The following is a 19182-nucleotide window of genomic DNA, read 5'->3' as shown; positions in this document are numbered from 1 at the left end:
TTATAATTATTTTGATACTCCATAAATCGTTTGAATATCTTGTTTAATTTAAATTATCTAAATCTCATAATTCGTACATTTGCAAACATCTGCTTTTATTTTGGAAAACAGTAATCAACATTTTTGCATATGTAATGCTCTGACATGTAACAGACCAAATTAGTAAGTATCAGTCTTTTAAAATGCTATTTTAACATGCATCTGCCTAATAAAATGCAACACTTGTAAGTATTGATGGGCGAGTACCAGGTATCTGTGCCAATAGCAGCCTTATTTTAAGGTTCGTTAATGCTTAGGCAATGTTGTTTTTTGAACATTTGAGTATGATTTCCCTTCAATATTTTTCAATACATTCGAATGTAATCATCACACATAACACTTCTATTTTATTACATTCAAGCACAGTGTTAGTGTTTGTTGCAGTGGCCTACAATAATAAATACTAGTTTATTTTAGGAATAAATCCTCTGCCTCATTTTTAAGAACACTCAGCTCCACTATGTTATTGTATTATAATTCTGGTGCAAAGAATAGAAATATGAAAGATATAATTAAATATCTGCAGAAATGCGAGGGTTGTACTCACATTTGTGAGACACTGTACATCATGTACAGTAACAAATGGGATATACAGGCATAAACACAAATAATTAAAGTTTATTAAAACATTAAATTACATACTGTTTTACTGCTTTGTATATTCTGAGAGTGACAATAAAGTTTGCTGAATGTAAATGTGGTGGAATCACAGTTATGTGCTTGTATTAAACCAAGTTAACATTTACAGCATGCAAAGCAGTCACATTGTGCCGTAAGTCAGATTGATGCTATCATATAAACTGCTTAACCCATTTATTTTTTTATAATCAAATCAGCTGTTAAGAAAGTCCCCCTATCGCCCCCCCTGGCTGCAGATTTATGCTGCTGTGTGATCTTGTCACGCTGCTGTGCGCCTTCTTCACTCAATGTGCAATATGACGTTTAGGAGGGGTGTCTTTTCTTTTTTTGAGGTTCTGCTCTGTTTTCACGCCACACTAGCTTTGGCTTGGATTTCCGGGGCCTTACGAACAGAGATGTGCATGTCTGTAGTAGGGACTGGCAGCTACCAAGTTGTCCTCTTAAAGCAGGGGTGGCCAAGTTTGGTCCTCGAGAGCCACTATCCAGCCTGTTTTCCATGTCTTCCTCCTTCAGCGCAGCTGATTCTAATGATCAGCTCATCAGCAAGCTTTGCAGAAGCCTGACAACGATCCTGATCATGAATCAGGTGTGTTAGTGGAGAGAAACATGGAAAACAGGCTGGATAGTGGCTCTCGAGGACCGAACTTGACCACCCCTGTCTTAAAGGGACACACGTCTCAATGTTCCTTTTCCTTCATTCTATGAAGCAGTGTGCATGAACATTAAAAGTGCAAATATCAATGCCATCTGATTCGCTGAAAGAAGGTTTAAGATGATCAAGTATCAAAACAATCAAAATACTGCTACATTGGACATTTTTGTCCTGTCTGCATATGTCTACTGTCCATTTTCGACTTGTTTCCTGGTCTATTGTGCTTTAAAATGTCATATGGTGTCGTCAAATATTGCCATAATTTAGGTGCCACTTCTAACCACCTCAGGTTTCATATTCTTCCTTCATGAAAGAAAAAAAAAGACGTCCATTAGTCCATTTCGGTGGCATATATCCAAAAACTGTGACTGTGTCATCAAAATTTATGAGTATATGTGCACACATGTGTTAATCATAGTGTGAAAATATTCAAATGAAACTCGCAATAGTTTTTGTTCTACTCACGTCCTTCCTTGCCTCGTATAAAAACATTACGTCACTTTATGGCCAAAAATAAGACTAATTATCACCAAAATTGATGAGTGCATGTTGTAGATATGTGATAATCATAGTCTGGGGGGAAAAATAGAACAAAAGTAGCAAGATTTTGGATAGTTGGAAGCATTGCCACATTCATAATGCTTTTGGTGAAAATCAGTCATGTTTTTTGGTCATAAAGTGACATCCTGTTTTGTATCTATGAGGCAACGAGGGTAACCAACGAGTAGAATACAAAATAATAATAAATTACAAACTTTATTCAGTAACGTGACCAGCTTAAATAAGGAATAAAAATGAGATTCTCTTACATTTCACAGTTCTGTCGTCAGCAAAACGAGAGTCCGTCAATCGGCACTGACCCGGTTATTGACAATTACGTTGATTGACTTCCATCCATGTTTAGCCCGTCAATTTTGCTTGCTTGACTTTTGGTTCCAATGTCTCGCCTTGCCTGCTTTTTCATTTAATTCAGCCCAAATGCAACGCTGGTTAAGAAGTGTGTTACGTTTTTCATTTTACCTTTATGAAACACAAGTAATACACAACAAAACAAAACCTAAAAGGCTAAAACTGAACTAAAAGTAAACATATTTGAAATAACTAAAACTAACTAAATATTTTTTTTTTAAAAAAACACAAAATGAAATAAAAACTAACTACCTGTATATAATATCCCCGTTTAGGTTATTTTGTTATTCGTCAACAAAACAGGCATCCGCCATCGACGGATTGATTGACAGAATGCCCACATTTGGCAACAACACAGCCAAGAGAGTGTTTGTATTGTGTGCCTTTGGGAATGCAATTACGAATGTGTGGGTATGCTTAAGATCGTGTTTCCTTCCCCTTTATTTGCATGTGTATATATTAAGGAAACTTTCCTAAAGCACATGCCTTTCAAGTCAGCCTTTAATGTCTTGTACTGTAACGCATGTACAGTCAAGCATCTCATGAATACTCTACCAGGAATTATGGGAAAGCCTCTCATCATCTGTGCTACCCCATTGATGGCTGCAGAGAACAAAAGTAAAAGCGGGTTGCACGGTTCAGAATGACAGCCTTGAACTTGTTTTTCTTTCTTTCTTTCTTTTTTTTTATTCATTAGATAAGTGAAAAGCAAAAAGCCAGTGATGGAATGCCAGTAACAGCTATGATTTATGTTCTGTGCTGGAAAGAGAAAAGTAGAATTTATGGCTTTCTCATCTGGTCTAATCTTCACTATATTCTGCAAAGCCGTAGCGATGCAGTGAGCTTAGAGGCTGAAAATTGTCCTCTGCTCTCTTTCTCTAGTTAGCTTTTCTTTTTTCTTTCTCTTCCTCTCAATTACTAGCCAACTCTATCACATTTCGTCCTTGTAGTTTGTTCCCTTGCAAGTGTACATACGCCCCAGCACCACTACATACACTCACTGAGGTGCACACCCTGAAGGTGTCTACTCCTGTAATCACACACATGCAGGTGCGCTTTACACACACACACAGACACAAAGCGCGAGTTGCTGAGCCCCTCAGCGACACCTTCATTCTCACACCAATTTTCTCACACTTTTTCATTCTCTGCGTCTTCGCCTCTTTCTTTCTCTCACCGCCTCGCTCGGCACCTCCGCCCTCATCCGCCTCCACACATAGATCTTTTCTTTTTATAGTCCAAGCTATAGGCCGGCGGTGTTGTTGATTGCAAGGTGCCGCGTGTCTAATTATGTAACCTTCGCAATGGGTTGTATTGTTTGTGAGAGTGAGCGTGTTTGTGAGAGTGAGCGTGTTTGCTCCGCGGCCGATTTGTTTCTCACCCCGCCACTGTCCTCCATTAGCTGAGTCTCTTTAAGGGCAGCAGGGATCAAGCTATGGTGAGAAAGTCCACCTTTGTTCTGTTTTCAGCTGTAATGTTGCAGTCTGAGGTAAACCATTTCATGCTTTTAAATTGAAAGTAGTTAATTAAACAATTCAGCTCAAAACTGCTTCAGAAAATACAGACAATTTTAATTTAATTTAATTCAAATTAAACATATATTTTTTAAAGACATATATATCCCAATATAGCGTTTTCCTTGAAATTGCACAAATTGAATGGCAATTTTCTATTCTTCTAATTTGTAGTTCCTGATCATAAAATGGCCACAAGAGGGCAACCGATATTGCGAGTTCTGATACTTTAACCTATAAAGGCCTAAAACGCCTGCCAAAACATGCCTCTAAAACCTATGGGTGACTTTAGAATCACCCTGGAAAACCTGAAAATTTCCTGGAAATTCATCAATATTGTCAATGCCTACTAAGTAATCTCAGTTCCTGAAGCAGATAGAAACATAATTCGAACAACATTTCGGAGCTTGCACCTGTGGCGGTCACATAAACCTAAGTTTATTATTATAAACCTTTAATAGATATATTTTTTTAAATCAACAAACAACTGTGGAGCGAAGATGTAATAACCTCTGGGGATCAAGTGGTAATTATTCGTCGTCCATTCCTTTACAAAGCCGTCAAAATTTTCAACATCCTCATTGTCTAGAAACATTTCTTAACAATATGACACTGTCGGCTGTTTTTCTGTATTCATTCGAAGTCCTCCCGCGCCGTTGTCAATCGCATTTATTTCATAACTCCCGCAATCTGCATCAGCCATAAATACTCAAATAATATCCCAAGACATGCTACGAGGCCCACGTCACTCTCACATGTATATTCTGAAGCATTTCATTGTCTAAGATATCAAGAATTGGTCAAAACAGAATGACGTATCCACTCTCCTGGCTAGTGCTACAGCGCTCCCGGCTCTAATGTTAAAAGAGTGATAATGTGCTCCCGGCCTTAATGGGTTAAAATAAGGCATGGTATCGATACTCGCCCATCCCTAACGAAAATATTAGAAACAGCTCTCAGTATGATGCAATGCAATTCCACACTATGGGAAACTACAGTCAAAATAATGAACAGTGTTCAGTCAATGGAGTAGATGCCACGGACTTCCGACTTCCGGGTTTCACACATCAGCGTAATTTTCGGCCACTGATGGCACTCGTCCCCCACAACCCCGCACTCCCGCCCATCGGGACACTCTGAAATGCTTCGGACAACTGAGACAGACACACTCACACCCGTTGACGGGAACGCTCAACCGAGGGGAACAAAGCCGGAAGCGCGCGAACTGGCACGCAGCCCACACGTCGCAAACAGGAAACGGAAACAAAGTTGATGTGTGAAAACCAGGAAGTCGGAAGCCCCATCTCCTCTGTGGCATATACCCCATAACGCTTATACAAAAATGGGAATTTGTATCTTTTTTTCTTGTTCATGTGCAGTATTGTATAAGCGCGTGTGCAACTATTGGAACATATTTCAATTTCTTCATCCTTTTCTTGGACTAACTGAATCAAGCCTGTGAGTCATTGACATCAACCAATGTTTGCATTCTTCTTTTTGGGACTTTTTTATTGTTTGTTTTGCTTCAGTCTCCTCTTTGGCAGATTAACGTGCTCAATAGGGTTTCAGTCTAGAGTTTGACTTGACCACTTTAAAGCCTTGCAAATCTTTCCCCGTCTAACCTTTTTGTTGCTCTTAGCATTTCGAAAATGAACACTTAGTGCTATTTATTGTTTGGCTCAATAATATCATACACACAACTGGGCATCAAAACTCACCAGTCAGTCACATGCTACAACTTAACAATATTTCTGCACACATAAAAAATGGAAGTGTTCAAATGCATCATTCAAAAGATCCAAATGTAAATAACTGGAAATAAAATCTGAAATAGCCATCTTGTCTCATGTTATTTCATTTTCAGTCTATAACAGACGTAAAGGTATTGGCCTCAGTTCCAATACTTTTGGAGTGAAGTGTATGTGCTATATTCAACATCAAACTAACCAGATTTTACTCTACGGTTTTTAATTATTGTTTATTTGCACAGTAATTCACGTCAGGGAATGTATTGTTGTATAAGGCAAACGCAGTCCGTTATGATGGTGCAGTCCAAGGCATATGCTAGAGAATTAACATTTTAGTTTTGTCACTGTATAATCATCCTGGGGTTGTTTTTGATGTTTTCTATCCACATACAGTGTGACAATATTCTTTCCTCAGTTTTCTTTCCATCCTGACTGTGAAAAGATAAAGGAAGCAGGCAAAGCACTGTTTTATGCATCAGCCTGATGTAAAAAAAAAAAAATGTAAAAATAAAATAAAAATATACAACTATTCACACACTCATTTACACTATTCAACAGCAAGTTTCACAGAGAAAGAGTAGGAAGCAGAGAGAATAATCAGATGTGGAACAAGAATAGAAAGAAAAACAGAAAGAGCATTAGATTTGCATTTTAACCTTTCATTCAAAACTGCTCGAGAGCATCCCACTTGTCGACGAGGTACTGGCGAAGGCAGCTTGGCAGTGAAATAAGGTGGAAGCAGAAGGAGATAAAGAAGCAGTGGGCCAGTGTGAAATGGATCAAACAATGGATGAGAGAAAATCATTGCTGTTCTAAACCAACTGCAAGCAAATGAAAAAGAAGCGGAGGTGAAGCGGGGGGGGGGTGATAAGTTGCAGCTTTTCAAATGACTGTGTTTTGTAAGCAGGTCTTCCAAACGATAAAAACATTATTGAGAGAAAATAAATATTTGAATCAAGAGTCAAAACAAGGGAACAGTCATCGTTGCTCCATCAATATCAAATTCAGCCTTGCTGCTTAGCTACTGTCATGACAGTAAAATGACTTTCTGCTGGATTCTATGTATTCAAAATATTTCCATGAATTCCCCCAAAAAAGGTTTTAAGATTGATTCTTGGCATATACAGTCTAATATTTCCAGAGGTGGCGAATCCAGGTCCAAAAAGTAAAAACCCTGCCACAGTTTGGCCTTAGCCCCTGATGCTAGCTAGCTAGCTAGCTCCCTAGCTGGTAAACGAGCACCAGCGCAGTTTGGCTTTAGCCCCCGATGATAGTGAAAGAAATATTCTGTTTCAATTTAATTATAACTGTTTTGATTTAGTTATAACTATTTCGAATTGGACACAATTGCTTTGATTTACTCAGTATAGTTTTGTATGACAATTCTCCTTCACTTTAAATTCCTACTAGCATGGTTGGCCAAATGTATTGAGACATCATTGTGACCAATGGGGGCGTAGTCATGTGACTCTGGGAGGTAACGTTGGAGGTTAAAGGTTATTACCAACGGGCGGGGCGAGGAGACGGGACAGTTGAGAATCCAAGATGGCGGAAGGAGGCTCATCTCATCTCCTGTCCGCGATTTTGTGAATAAATGTAGAGAAAATGCCTGAATTCACTGATCTCATTGTATGTTTTATTAATCAACGGCATGAACACGCAAATGGTAAGAATCCTTCATTACAACACTAGCTAACTCTCTAGCAGGTAAATGAGCACCGTGGGAGCTAGCTCCCTAGCTAGCATCAGGGGCTAAAGCCAAACTGTGGCAGGGTTTTTACTTTCTGGACTTGGATTCACCACCTCTAAATATTTCCCTGTTGTTCTTGCGCAAATGTGTCAATCATTCTCTCCTCCCATGTGTTGTTTAACTGCTTCTAAAAGCCATGTTGATGAAGGAATAAGCAGTGATCAGAGAGTCGGACAGACAGAGTTGCCTCCTTTTGTGATCTGGCGGTGTTTCCTTTTCATCCGCCTTTGTGGAGACACGCTGATGTGGGAGAAGCAGCACAGAGCGAGCAGCAGCATCTACAAACAGGCCCACAATAGTGATGGCTGCCTTTTTCATTCACACAGTCGCCCTGAGCACATTCTCAGGGTTAGAACATGAAGAGAGGCGTCTTATGAATATGCAATGCTTTAGGAGGATATCTGTTTTTTGGGGGTATTAATTTAACACACTAGGATAACCCAGCCAGAGAAAGTATCTTGCATAAGTAAAACAGCACCTGACTGAAGATATTGAAGTGTGTAGGTGTGTACTTGTTTCCTTCATGAAAATAGGCTGTTAGAAGCGGAAACAAGGTAGAGTATTCATAAAAGTCTTCTTTGCCTCATTTGCCAAAAGTGTTGCTACAGCTACCTGGAAAAAAACCCGTTACTTTATTGATTACATGATTTAAAAAAAAAAAAAAGTGAGTTGACTACTGCGAAACTTTCTTTATGTTGCTTTCGTTGCTTTGCTACTGTGTTGTTTTGTACATTTTGTCTTCACAAGTGTACTTTAATTACCAGACTTTTTTTGTAATTCTTTTTTTTTTTTTAATATGGCCTACATGTTCGAAATAAAATATAAACAAAATAAAACACACACAAAAAAGTAATTACAGTACGTTAGTGTAGACCTGACTTTATTAGTTAGTTACATTCGATAGATGCCAAACAACCCCATGAGACATTGAACCAATACTTAATTGGAAAGGCATTTTTAACAGTGACCTTTAATTAAAAATAAAATAAAGACAAGCTTCTTCTTTTCTTTTTTTTTTACTTAACATAAGGCATTATTTTCATTTAAAAATGAGTCTTTATTCCATCGGCACTGGTTAGAACGTCCACCTTCCAGTGCTGAGGATGTGAGATCGAGTCCAGGCTTTGGCCTTCTTGGGTTGAGTTTGCATGTTCTCCCCGTGCCTGCGTGGCTTTTCTCCAGGTACTCTGGTTTCCTCCCACATTCCAAAGACATGTATGGCAGGTTAATTGAACACTCTAAATTGTCCCTAGGTTGATGGTTGTTCGTCTCTGTGTGCCGTGCGATTGGCTGGCATCATAAACTATTTGTAATTATAATAATAATGAATAAATATTTTCTGTTTTGCCTTGGCATATTTAACAGTTAATATTGTCATTGCAAAACTTGACATTTAGAATGTGCATTGCTTGTAACTGTAATGATTAAATTTGTTAAACTATGTTTTTGTTTTATGTTTTTAATTTGATGTAGGCCTACTGATTGTTTTAGAAGCTAGATAACAGTTTTTCAATAGCACAAAGTCTGCAACTTAATTTATTTTATTTTATTTGTTTGTTATTTTATTTTTTGCTAATACTAAAAACAGTGACTGGGTTTTTAGATTTAAACACAATTTTCTCTTCTTCCTGCATTATTTTTCACATGGTCAAAACGTAATTTTGAAGTCTCAGAAAGCGTCACTTCAAGCTCTAAACATTATAGTTCCTATTTCTTATGTACTCTAAAGTTTGCTGTGTCTTTATCTAAGAATGAGGTCTCCGCCTGTATTTTATTATTTGTTAATTATTAGTTTTGTTCCATGTAGTACATGTGTTTGGGAAGACCATGGCTGAAAAATATTCAAGCGTTGTCAAATGTTACTCACTGCTGCATTTAAGAGGCAGCTAATGGCACTACAACTTGGCAGTGAATTGTAAGATCCCTGTGATCTACTAGCCAACATAACATTTAGGGGCCGCTGCTGTAATACAAACTACACGGCCGTCACATCACACTGCTGTCCTACAAGCCCCTTCAGTGATGCTTTGTTGCAGACATTTCTTCCTGGGTCAATTCATAATGCATCTGGATATGTTTAAGTATTTATCGGGATCATGTCGACTCATTCAAAGTGTGGCATGCAACCATCACAACCATCTCACGGTTTTCCCATGTGATAATGTTAAGAAATTATTTTCATCCTCTTTATATATCGTGACATAAAACGTCCACCTTTGTTTGCCTGTATTTTTCTTTCTAATTCATAGTGACATTTTGCTTCATAGTCATCTGTCATATTGACACTGATCTGTGCTGTTCTGTCCACTTTTTCATCACAAGAGAGCTCTAGTGTTTGGCCCGGTGGAAGCAAAGAAGAGAAATTCTGAAAGGTGTAAACATTTGTACAAATAAAACCTGATGGCGATACATTCATCACTGTTCAAGGCCAGATTGACAGACTCCACTAAAAGTTTTCTTTACAGTTCAGTTCAAGTCATAGCTGACTAAATACGGCAAGAGTCCAAGTCCCGATTTGCAACACAAGGGTCTCTGACAAGGGAGGTCCTTGTACTGAATGTATTCTCAAAAGAAATGCAGAAAAATACGCAAAATACTTCTGTGACTTGATTGGTTGCAGCACAGCTTTGTACTTTTATAAAAACTCCACAAAAACTTTTTTTTCTTGCTTATGCCACCAACTGCATTTGTTTTATCCTGCCATGCATAGCAAACAGGGTTGCATAGTGACTGATTATATTGTGTAGCTATTGTAAAATGTTCCATTGCATGCATCTTCTGAATAAAGTGAGAATTGTAAATTATTGCTAAAATATATATTTTTTAAATTATGTAAATAAAAAGTAGCAGATTAACAACAATAATAATAATAATAATAATAATAATAATAATAATAATAATAATAATAATAAAACATATGTAAACTTGGTCACAAAAGTGTCCAGCCTTCCTCATGTCTCATTTTTTACATCTATGAATCTTGGAACACTGAATAGCGAACCACCAGGCTGCCTCTATTGGTCATTCTTATTCTTCGTGTTTCTCGGACGGGTTGTGACTGTAAAGACAAATTCCTTGTGCTTTTACATACTCTGCCAATAAATCTAATTTTTATTATATGCAGACCTAAAATGCTATAGAATGAAATTATTTTAAAACATACAGTAATAACCATCCATCCATTTTCTTAACCGCTTGTCCTCACAGGGGGTGCGGGGGGTGGAGCCTATCCCAGCAGGCTTTGGGCAGTAGGCGGGGTACACGAACAACCATCCACACTCACAATCACACCTATGGCCAATTTTGATTGTAGAATTAACCTCCCATGCATGTCTTTGAAAATGGGAGGAAACCAGAGTACCCAGAGAAAACCCACACAAACACGGGGAGAACATGCAAACTACACCCAGGAAGGCCCAAGCCCGGACTTGATCTCACGTCCTCTGGACTGGGAGGTGGACATCCTAATCAGTCAGCCACCGTGCCGTCCACATACAGTAATAACAGACTTAAAATGTAAAAGCTGAGTGAGAATAAAATAATGATTAAAAAAAAGAAAAGAAAAAAAGGAAATAGACTAAGTTAAGAAAAGTAAATGAATAAACATTTGCTAGATTAAAAATGTGGGTCTGGAGAACCCCCCTCTTATATACATCATATTGCATCTAATCCTCTTACACGTCATATATACTGCTTAAAAAGGGGGATCAGCAGCAGTCAGTTGTAGCATGTAAAACAGAGCAAGTTGTGACAATAGCAGAGGAGGGATATCATGAAGGCAGCCCTACTTGCTTCCCCGGAGATTTCCATGGAGTGCTTTCTCACCGTGATAATGAAATAATGAAATGACCTGGCCTGCACTGCTCTCTCTCTCGCTCTCTCTCTCTCTCTCTCTCTCTCTCTCTCTCTCTCTCTCTCTCTCTCTCTCTCTCTCTCTCTCTCTCTCTCTCTCTCTCTCTCTCTCTCTCTCTCTCTCTCGCTTTCTCTCTCTCGCTCTCTTCCTCCCACTCTCACACACACGAAACAATCTTCTCGAAAATCCCACCACCTGTCCAGAGCTTCGTAAAAGCTTACTTTCATATTCTTTCCTCGGGAAGGGAGTGTGTAACTGTGCACTCTGGTGCCTGGGTGCAGTCATTCCTAATCAGGGTTCTGTGAGAGATCATCAGAAGTGCCATGTGAAATGCTCCAATTTAACTTCATTTGTCAGGATTTTATTAGGTCTATCTACGACAAATAATGTATCTGTTCATCCATCTATGTCATTAAATGTTCTTCCACTGGAAGACAGAAGGTACAATTAATGTGTGTATCCACCTGTTGCCATTCATACAAATGAATATTTAATGGCTTCCTCCAGCCTTGTCAGCTTTGTGTTCAATTAAACCTGTCCATATTTCACACAGAAATGTTCAGGGTCATATGTGTGATGTATCTACATGTGGAGGGCACATTCCAGAAAGCTACATACATGCTACATTCGAGCGAATGCCCAGAAGTAGTCGTGTGTGTATGTGAATATTTGACCAGCTAATGAGCATTAAATTCAACTGTTAAGCAGTCATGACATAGCTTAGCGCTAACTAGGACAAGACTAGTATACAAACAGCCAATGGATATTTTGGATGCAGGTCCGAGCTCTATCAAATTTTGAGCATAACACAACAAATTACTTTCTAGAAAATTCAACAATGTTGTCGTTTGTTTCCGTGTTTTCACATAATTGTGGTTTGAACGCGCTGAAGTCGATACAGCGGCAAAACTCAAGGACTTCGAATAATTGCTCCCTATTTCAAGGCAGAACACATAGTCTATAATCCTGCATTGTTTGGAGTTAATCATCCGGGCCTCGCTGGCCCTACTAGGCTGATTCAGAAGAATGACTCACCAGTTTGATACAGTGCAGACTGCATGCACACCATGTATTCCCTCAGCTTCTAGTTAGCATGGAATCTGTGGCAGCGGCGAGGCAGAGCACTGTCATTGAGTTACATAATCAACAGAGGAATGGGGTGAGCGCGTGTGCGTGTGTACGCGCGTTCGCGGAGCCGCGGTTCTTTTTGAGCTGTCGATCAAGCGCCGCTCCAAGGCCGCTCGAACACAAGGCTGCTGAGTTGGACTTTCAGCAACAATGGAGCTCAGCTCAGCCTGCCTGCCAGCATGTGCACTTCCATGTGAGCGCCATGCATGAATGAATAGGTCATACAATAAGTATATAAGGCGAGACGAGAGAATGCGTGTGAGGTATGAGGCATGCTGCCTGAGAGATGAGGCAATTTTCTTCCACATATAGAAATATTTACATATTGAATGTTTACATGGATGCTTGGAGGTACGAGCCTATTGTGATTTTCCACTCTTGGCATAGGCTATAAGCATGCATGTCACGTAAGCTACTTTTGCATGCGCACATATGTTTGTGCATGTACAGTATTCACACAAGCTTTAGGATTGCACGTTTCTAGTCGGTTCTGCTGCTCAATGGCGCCATCTGGCTTTGGCAAGCATCACTGCAATCCTCTTCTGGGAACAATCAGTGCTAGTCAGCGTCCACTTTTAACAACTGTTTTGGGATCAGTTGTCCAGTGGGCTGGTGCTAATTCACCCGGCATTATGGGCTGGATGATAAAACTGACCTTGAAGCAGTTTATGTTGCTGAGATAATGGCAGCAAGCCCATGAAACAGCACTCAGCTCTCAGTGGCAAAAGAAAATAATAGTTGAACCACTTAACATTGTTTTGAACTGTATGTAAAAGTTTATGAGCGGAGATTGTAAGTGTTGCAGCTCAAATAAGTAGCAAGGATAAATTAAACTGATTCAGTGATCATGCTTGGATTACTAAATTATGGGTTCAAATTAGGGGTAAAATAAATCTTGATATAGAATAATTATTGTTAAGAGGGTGAAATAAAAGGACTATTTTAGGCTAAATTACGCAAGAGGATTAATGCTAGTGAAGAGGAAAAAAAGGATTGGCAGGATTCTTACTTTATTTTTAGAATGCTGACTTTAATCTCAGAATTTTAACTATTAAGTAAGAATTCTGACTTTAATCTCAGAATTCTCACTTTATAACTTTAATATCAGAATTCTGACTTTAATCTTAGAATTCTCACTTTATCACTTTAATATCAGAATTCTGACTTTAAAGTAGTGTTGTTCCGATACCGATACTGGTATCGGCAGAGACCCCGATACTGTTTTAAAACAGTGGTATCGGTGAGTACTAACAAGTAACATGCCAATACCATTCATTCTGACGCTAATATAGGACTTTGGATGCAGCATCTTGTGTGACATTCACTGATGTGACATGTTCACTGCATGCCGAGCGAAGATATCCTAATGGTCCTTGAATGCTCTGAACCAATGGCAGGACAGCTTTTTCATGTTGAGAAAAAAAAAAGACTTACATATCGGTATGGTATCGGGATTGGCCGATACTGCAAAGCTTAGTATCGGAATCGGTATCGGGGGCCAAAAAACGGTATCGGAACAACACTAACTTTAAAGTGAGAATTCTGACTTTGTGATGTAGAGCTATGAATTGTGGGGGGAAGTCAGAATTCTGAGAATAAAGTGAGAATTCTCACTTTAAAGTCAGAATTCTGAGAATAAAGGCAGAATTCTCACTTTAAAATCAGAATTCTGAAATTAAAGTCAGAATTCTGATTTTAAAGTCAGAATTCTGAGAATAAAGTCAGAATTCACTCTTTAAAGTCAGAAATATGAGGAAAAAAGTGAGAATTCTGACTTTAAAGTCAGAATGCTGAGAATAAAATCCTGTCCACCTTTTTTTTTTCTTGACTGGCCTTCTAAAGATAGCAAGATTATTAAAATAATTGTCGCTTAATTTGATAATCGATAAATTGTTGATGTATTTTTTACATTTCTAGAGCTTCAAATGAATTTCAGTTTGAGTACAAAAACAGAAAGCATTCAGCCTATATAGTGTGTTGTGTTTAGACCAGCGCTTGTATTTAAAAGCAATGGCGGCGCAACACAATTAGGTCAGATTGAGGCCAGACCATTAGTATGGGTCACGGTAAAAGCACTCATATGTATGCAGGCTTATGGCCCCCCTGGGAGCTTCATGCTGACCTTGTCCCATACTCTGATCTATGTCCTCATAGCTCCCCTTTGTTCTCTTTCCTTATTCGCCCAAATGTTTCTCCTCCCCCTTCCATCACCCCAGCTTTGTTTAAAATTAGTTTTATTTCTGTCTCCCATCACTCCTCTTATTATCACCTTTGCCATCAAGCTCTTTTACACATTTTTAACTTGCTCACCGCATTCCCAGTTCTCTTTACCCCCTCTCGTTCTTTTTTCCATATCAACAGCCAGTCTGATAAATAATGCATCACAGCACATTAAAAACATTAATAGGGCTCTCTTGGCTGTCAAACAGAGGGAGGAGATGAGGGCGAAGATGGAATGGCTAACTCTATTTTAAATAAACGTTACGCTGAATGATATGATTTAATATTAGTCAGAGAATGACGAAAGGAAGTGCTGGAGGTCCGAGCATTAATTGTGTTGCGTCGTGACACCGTGTCCTCCTTACCCCGAGGCGTCGGCTTTGTTGAATCATCTGAACCATTCATTACAATGATGAGTGTATCAGCAAACTCAAAAGAAAGGATTTAATGACATTTAACAAAACACTGATGCTGCATCACACAAAACCTTGACCTTTCCCTCCCAACGTTTCAACACCCCCCCCCCCCCTCTCCCATACCAGCCCATTTCTCCCTTTCCGCATCCTCTGCTCTGCTCTCTTCTCACCCCACGTCTCCCCATTCCTCCTGGCAGCATAGCGATTGGCATTATTAAAAATTGATTGGAGGCGAGCATTTAGCTGGGTGCTGAGGCGGAGGGAATGTCTGACAGGCGCGAATGAAATGACAGGAGGACCGACACTGTGGAAAGGTCTCACTGGGGGACGTGTGTGTGTTTGTGTGTGCAATTTGTGTGTGCGCATATGCACACGTGTGTGTGTGTTAATTGTAAACAGGCGAGAGGCGTGCTGTGATGCTCCTGTGTGTACAATACGTACTTACTTTATGCAGTCGTAACCTTTTACCTGAATGTCCAGTTAAACCCAAAATTATTATGAAAAGTGAATTTCTATTTTGAATAATTATCTTCTGGTTCTAATGGGACAATATAACGGAAGAAAAACTGTGAGAATAGATATTCATGAAAATCATGCACCATTTTCGTTTTTTGACATTTTAAGAATTATTCACAAGCTTGATCTTATCACACGATTTCTAAGAAACTATATATTTTTGCCACACACAAAGGATTACAGCCCTTTCTAACCTAATCTAGAGTACAGGTCACCAACCTTTTTTTAAACTTCGAGCTACTTCTTGGCTACCAATTTAATACACACATTTGAAATAACAATATGCTCAAATTCAATTTAAACATTAGTAGTAGTAGTAGTTTTGTTGTTGTGTCATGAGTATGATCTTCACTACTCTGAAGACATGGATCATGTTGGTGATTTTACACAATAATATATAAATGTCCATTTGTGTATCAGGGTATCGGTATCAGGGTCGGTCTTATTTCCAGGTATCGGTACTCGCGACGGTGGCCGATAACAGTATTGGCCACCCTCTCGTGGACAATTTACAATCAGGAACTATAAATTACAAATTCAAAGAATAGGAAATTGGCATTGATTTAATAGAATTTTAAGGAAACATGCTATATTGGGATATATTGGTTTTTATTCAGTATTATCCGTTACTGCTTTTTGGGGGAAATTTTACTAGTGGTTTCGGTACTTGGTATCGGTGACTACTCAAGAGTTGAGTACTCGTACAGGTGTCGAACATCTCTACTTTTTTTCTATGAATCTCTGCCAGTTTACATTTTCAAATGATCACTTGTACAGCATTCCTAGAAAATAACAATATCCCGTTACTGGTGAACTATTTTATATATTTTTTTAGGCTACTCTCACCTGATCTACAGCTTTCTAATTAACCATGAACAATTGGCTACACTATAACAATAGTAACTATAACTAAATTTAGGCATGAGGTTTAAGAAAATACCATTTTTTAATGATCAATCTTTGTCTAAATTATATTCTTCAACCAAACAAAACTTTATCTCTAAACATTACCTGCGTAGGGATTTTGTTGTTGCTGTTGCAGCAGCATCTATACATGAGAGGGCAAAATGGTATAAAGTTGAAAAAATGTACAACTTGAGTGATCTCTACCTGCATTTGCCTCAATTTTGTCGTTAAGACTGATGCATTATTCATAAAGAACTTTGAAATAATGTCATAAAAAATTCCGTGGCTATACCAGGATCTACATCACAATCTAAGAGGTTATTTCATGGCCTACTTCTCTGCAAAGAAATTGGTTTGGATGGTTTTGTGCAATTCTGCAGAAGACAAACTGACAGTGATAAAAACTTAGCGATAACCTCTATGGAAGAGGCGATTCATGGAATCAAAATGGAGTGTTATTCAAATAGTGGAATTTTGGATGTGTTGTATCTCATTAGATTGTGCAGGTGCTGTATATCTAATATTGTGGCCGGTGAGTGTACAAAGTCCATATTGGCAGAAGTTGGTGCAAATCTGCTGACCAAGAGTTACCTCTCTACTATCCTTCTCGCCGTCCTTCATCCCTCTCCTCATTTCTCTTTCCAACCCTCCCCTGCCTTTCATCTCAGATCAAATAATATTCGCACACCATATTTCCAACCAACTATTCCCCCAATGGCTATAAGTGCTACAGCTTTGGAGATTTTTAATACACTTTACCTGCAATTTGGCTGAGTGATTCTTTAAAAAATAAAAAAAAATGAATTAAAGGACAAGCGGTTAAGAAAATGGATGGATGGATCGGACGGATGGAAGTTATTTTCATGCGGGATGGGGAAAAGTGTGTGCCAGTACACCGGTTCATACTACTAACTGTATTTCCTGTCTGTCCCGCTTTTTTCACACAGATGAACAGACCGATCCAGGTGAAGCCAGCAGACAGCGAGAGTCGAGGAGGTACGGCGCATTTTGCTTCCCTTCCTTTCTTTTTGACTTTCTGCTTTTATTGTGACCCCGCAAACATGCTGCCTGTGCATATCAGCCTCACCATTATTTGTCCCATTACACAATGGCCTGTACCTCAACGCAGGCTGACAGTGCAGCCTGGCCAGACCCTCTAGAATTCACAACGCATTATGTAAACAGAGCTTGTCCTCACCAATGTTGGCCAGCGTGGCCTTCAGCTCCTCGCTCTGAGTTTCATCACATGCAAGGATGCATTCACAAACACATATGCAGTCAAGTATGTACATGTAGACATACACGCACACGCCTTGTTGTGCTTGGAGGAGGGGGCACAGGTCATTTATTTTTGTCCTTTAATGGTGCTGTTTGCAAATCCCATTTTCAAAATATTGTTTCTTTGCATTAAGCCAATGAACTTTTGATTTGGTATTTGGTGACATTTTCTACATTTGGAAATGCAGCGACCTGCACTTGATATCAAACAAGAGCAGACAGCTTTGGAAAACGTGTAGTTGTTGTAGATAAATTATTTCATATCGAACAAAACAAGGAGACAAACATGGACAATTAGAGCATATTTTAGCGTTTGCATTAGCTTTTTATTTTGAAAAAAGAAAAAGAAAAGAAGAAGTAAAAACTAGTTTAAATGAATCGCGGGTTTAGTAAAGCTCAGTTTAACTGAATTTCAACTGATACAAATCAATAGCGATAATTGTGGATATCGAAAGTAAAATTACTAACTAATTATGAAATTAAACACGCCACCAGATGTCTGCTATCAGGACCCCGATCCTGTGGCTAGGATATAATGGCTTGGCAGAGAAGCTCAAACTTTTCCTCCTTTGAAAAAAAACTTGCTGACCAAAATAATGGAGCAATAAGGGCAAACAATAAAAGACAAGAAAACAGACAACAGCACAATGAAAAAGAAAGATACTGCTTGGTGACCAGATTTTTTTAAATTAATAAACAGGACACTACAATTTTACTGAAAATCAAATATACAATAAATACTCACTAGGAACTGTTCATACATTTAATGGCTAGTCAATCTGATGACTGGTGTTACTTTACTTATTACTTTAGCTATTGCTAAACGCTAGCTTGGTTAACAGTTCAACAGTGCTAATCAAGTCGTTTCACTCACCGAATATACAACCTTTTTTTGCCTGGTCCTGATAGCTTTTGGAAGGTGGCTGTGTCGTTTACTTCGCATAGGATGCAGAACGCATCGTAACATTGGAAATATGACGCCAGAAAAGCTCCACTTGTGTTGGGTCTAATGCTGCATTCGAGGATGGTCGGAAGTCTGACTTTTCAAACCAGGAAGTGTGTACGGGAATCCGAGAATGAGAACGGAATAAGGTAGAATCATACTTTTTTTCTTCTAATGAGAGAATGGAATCCAATCTTTCTTATGGTATTCATACCATGTTTATGTAGTCATAGCACACAATATTCAGTTTGCTTTGAAAGATGAGTGAAAATGTTTGAAATTGGATGACACTCTAGGGGTTGTTGTTTTGGATAACGTTTGGCAGTAAAAGAGTTAATTGGTTTATCTTATGAATCACTATGACAACTGTGTGATTGACATACACATGGCCCAAATGATTGGTTTGCTGACTGTACTAAAACGGGACTGTCTCAGCAAAAAAACGGGACGTCTGCTCACCCTATTCTACACCTTTGTTTTGAATCTTCCCCAACTGCTCATCTTCAGCCCCTCTGAATCCTCTAAATCGACTTCCCTTATTTATCTGTCTTGTTTAGTATCCCGGTGTTTTCTTCTCAGAGAGTCTTGCACATTCTCAATCAAGATTCATTAAATAGCAACAAGCAAAAAGGTGTCTAATAAAGGTGTTCATATTGATAAAAGGCACAATT

The 19182-nt window shown here is 38.8% G+C and overlaps 1 protein-coding gene across 5 annotated transcripts in view; it reads left to right on the top strand.

Annotated features, from left to right (window-relative positions):
* celf4 (CUGBP, Elav-like family member 4) overlaps nucleotides 1-19182 on the top strand; it is a 129086-nt gene that overhangs the window by 81104 nt on the left and 28800 nt on the right. For all 5 annotated transcript variants that reach the window (XM_077572719.1, XM_077572718.1, XM_077572720.1 and 2 more), the window contains exon 3: nucleotides 17238-17286. In XM_077572719.1, the coding sequence (XP_077428845.1) occupies nucleotides 17238-17286 (49 nt within the window). The remainder of the gene's footprint in view (nucleotides 1-17237; nucleotides 17287-19182) is intronic.

This window comes from Vanacampus margaritifer, chromosome 8, assembly GCF_051991255.1.
Source record: "Vanacampus margaritifer isolate UIUO_Vmar chromosome 8, RoL_Vmar_1.0, whole genome shotgun sequence".
Classification (NCBI taxonomy): Eukaryota; Metazoa; Chordata; class Actinopteri; order Syngnathiformes; family Syngnathidae; genus Vanacampus; species Vanacampus margaritifer.
This window is presented reverse-complemented; position numbering and strand designations above follow the sequence as displayed.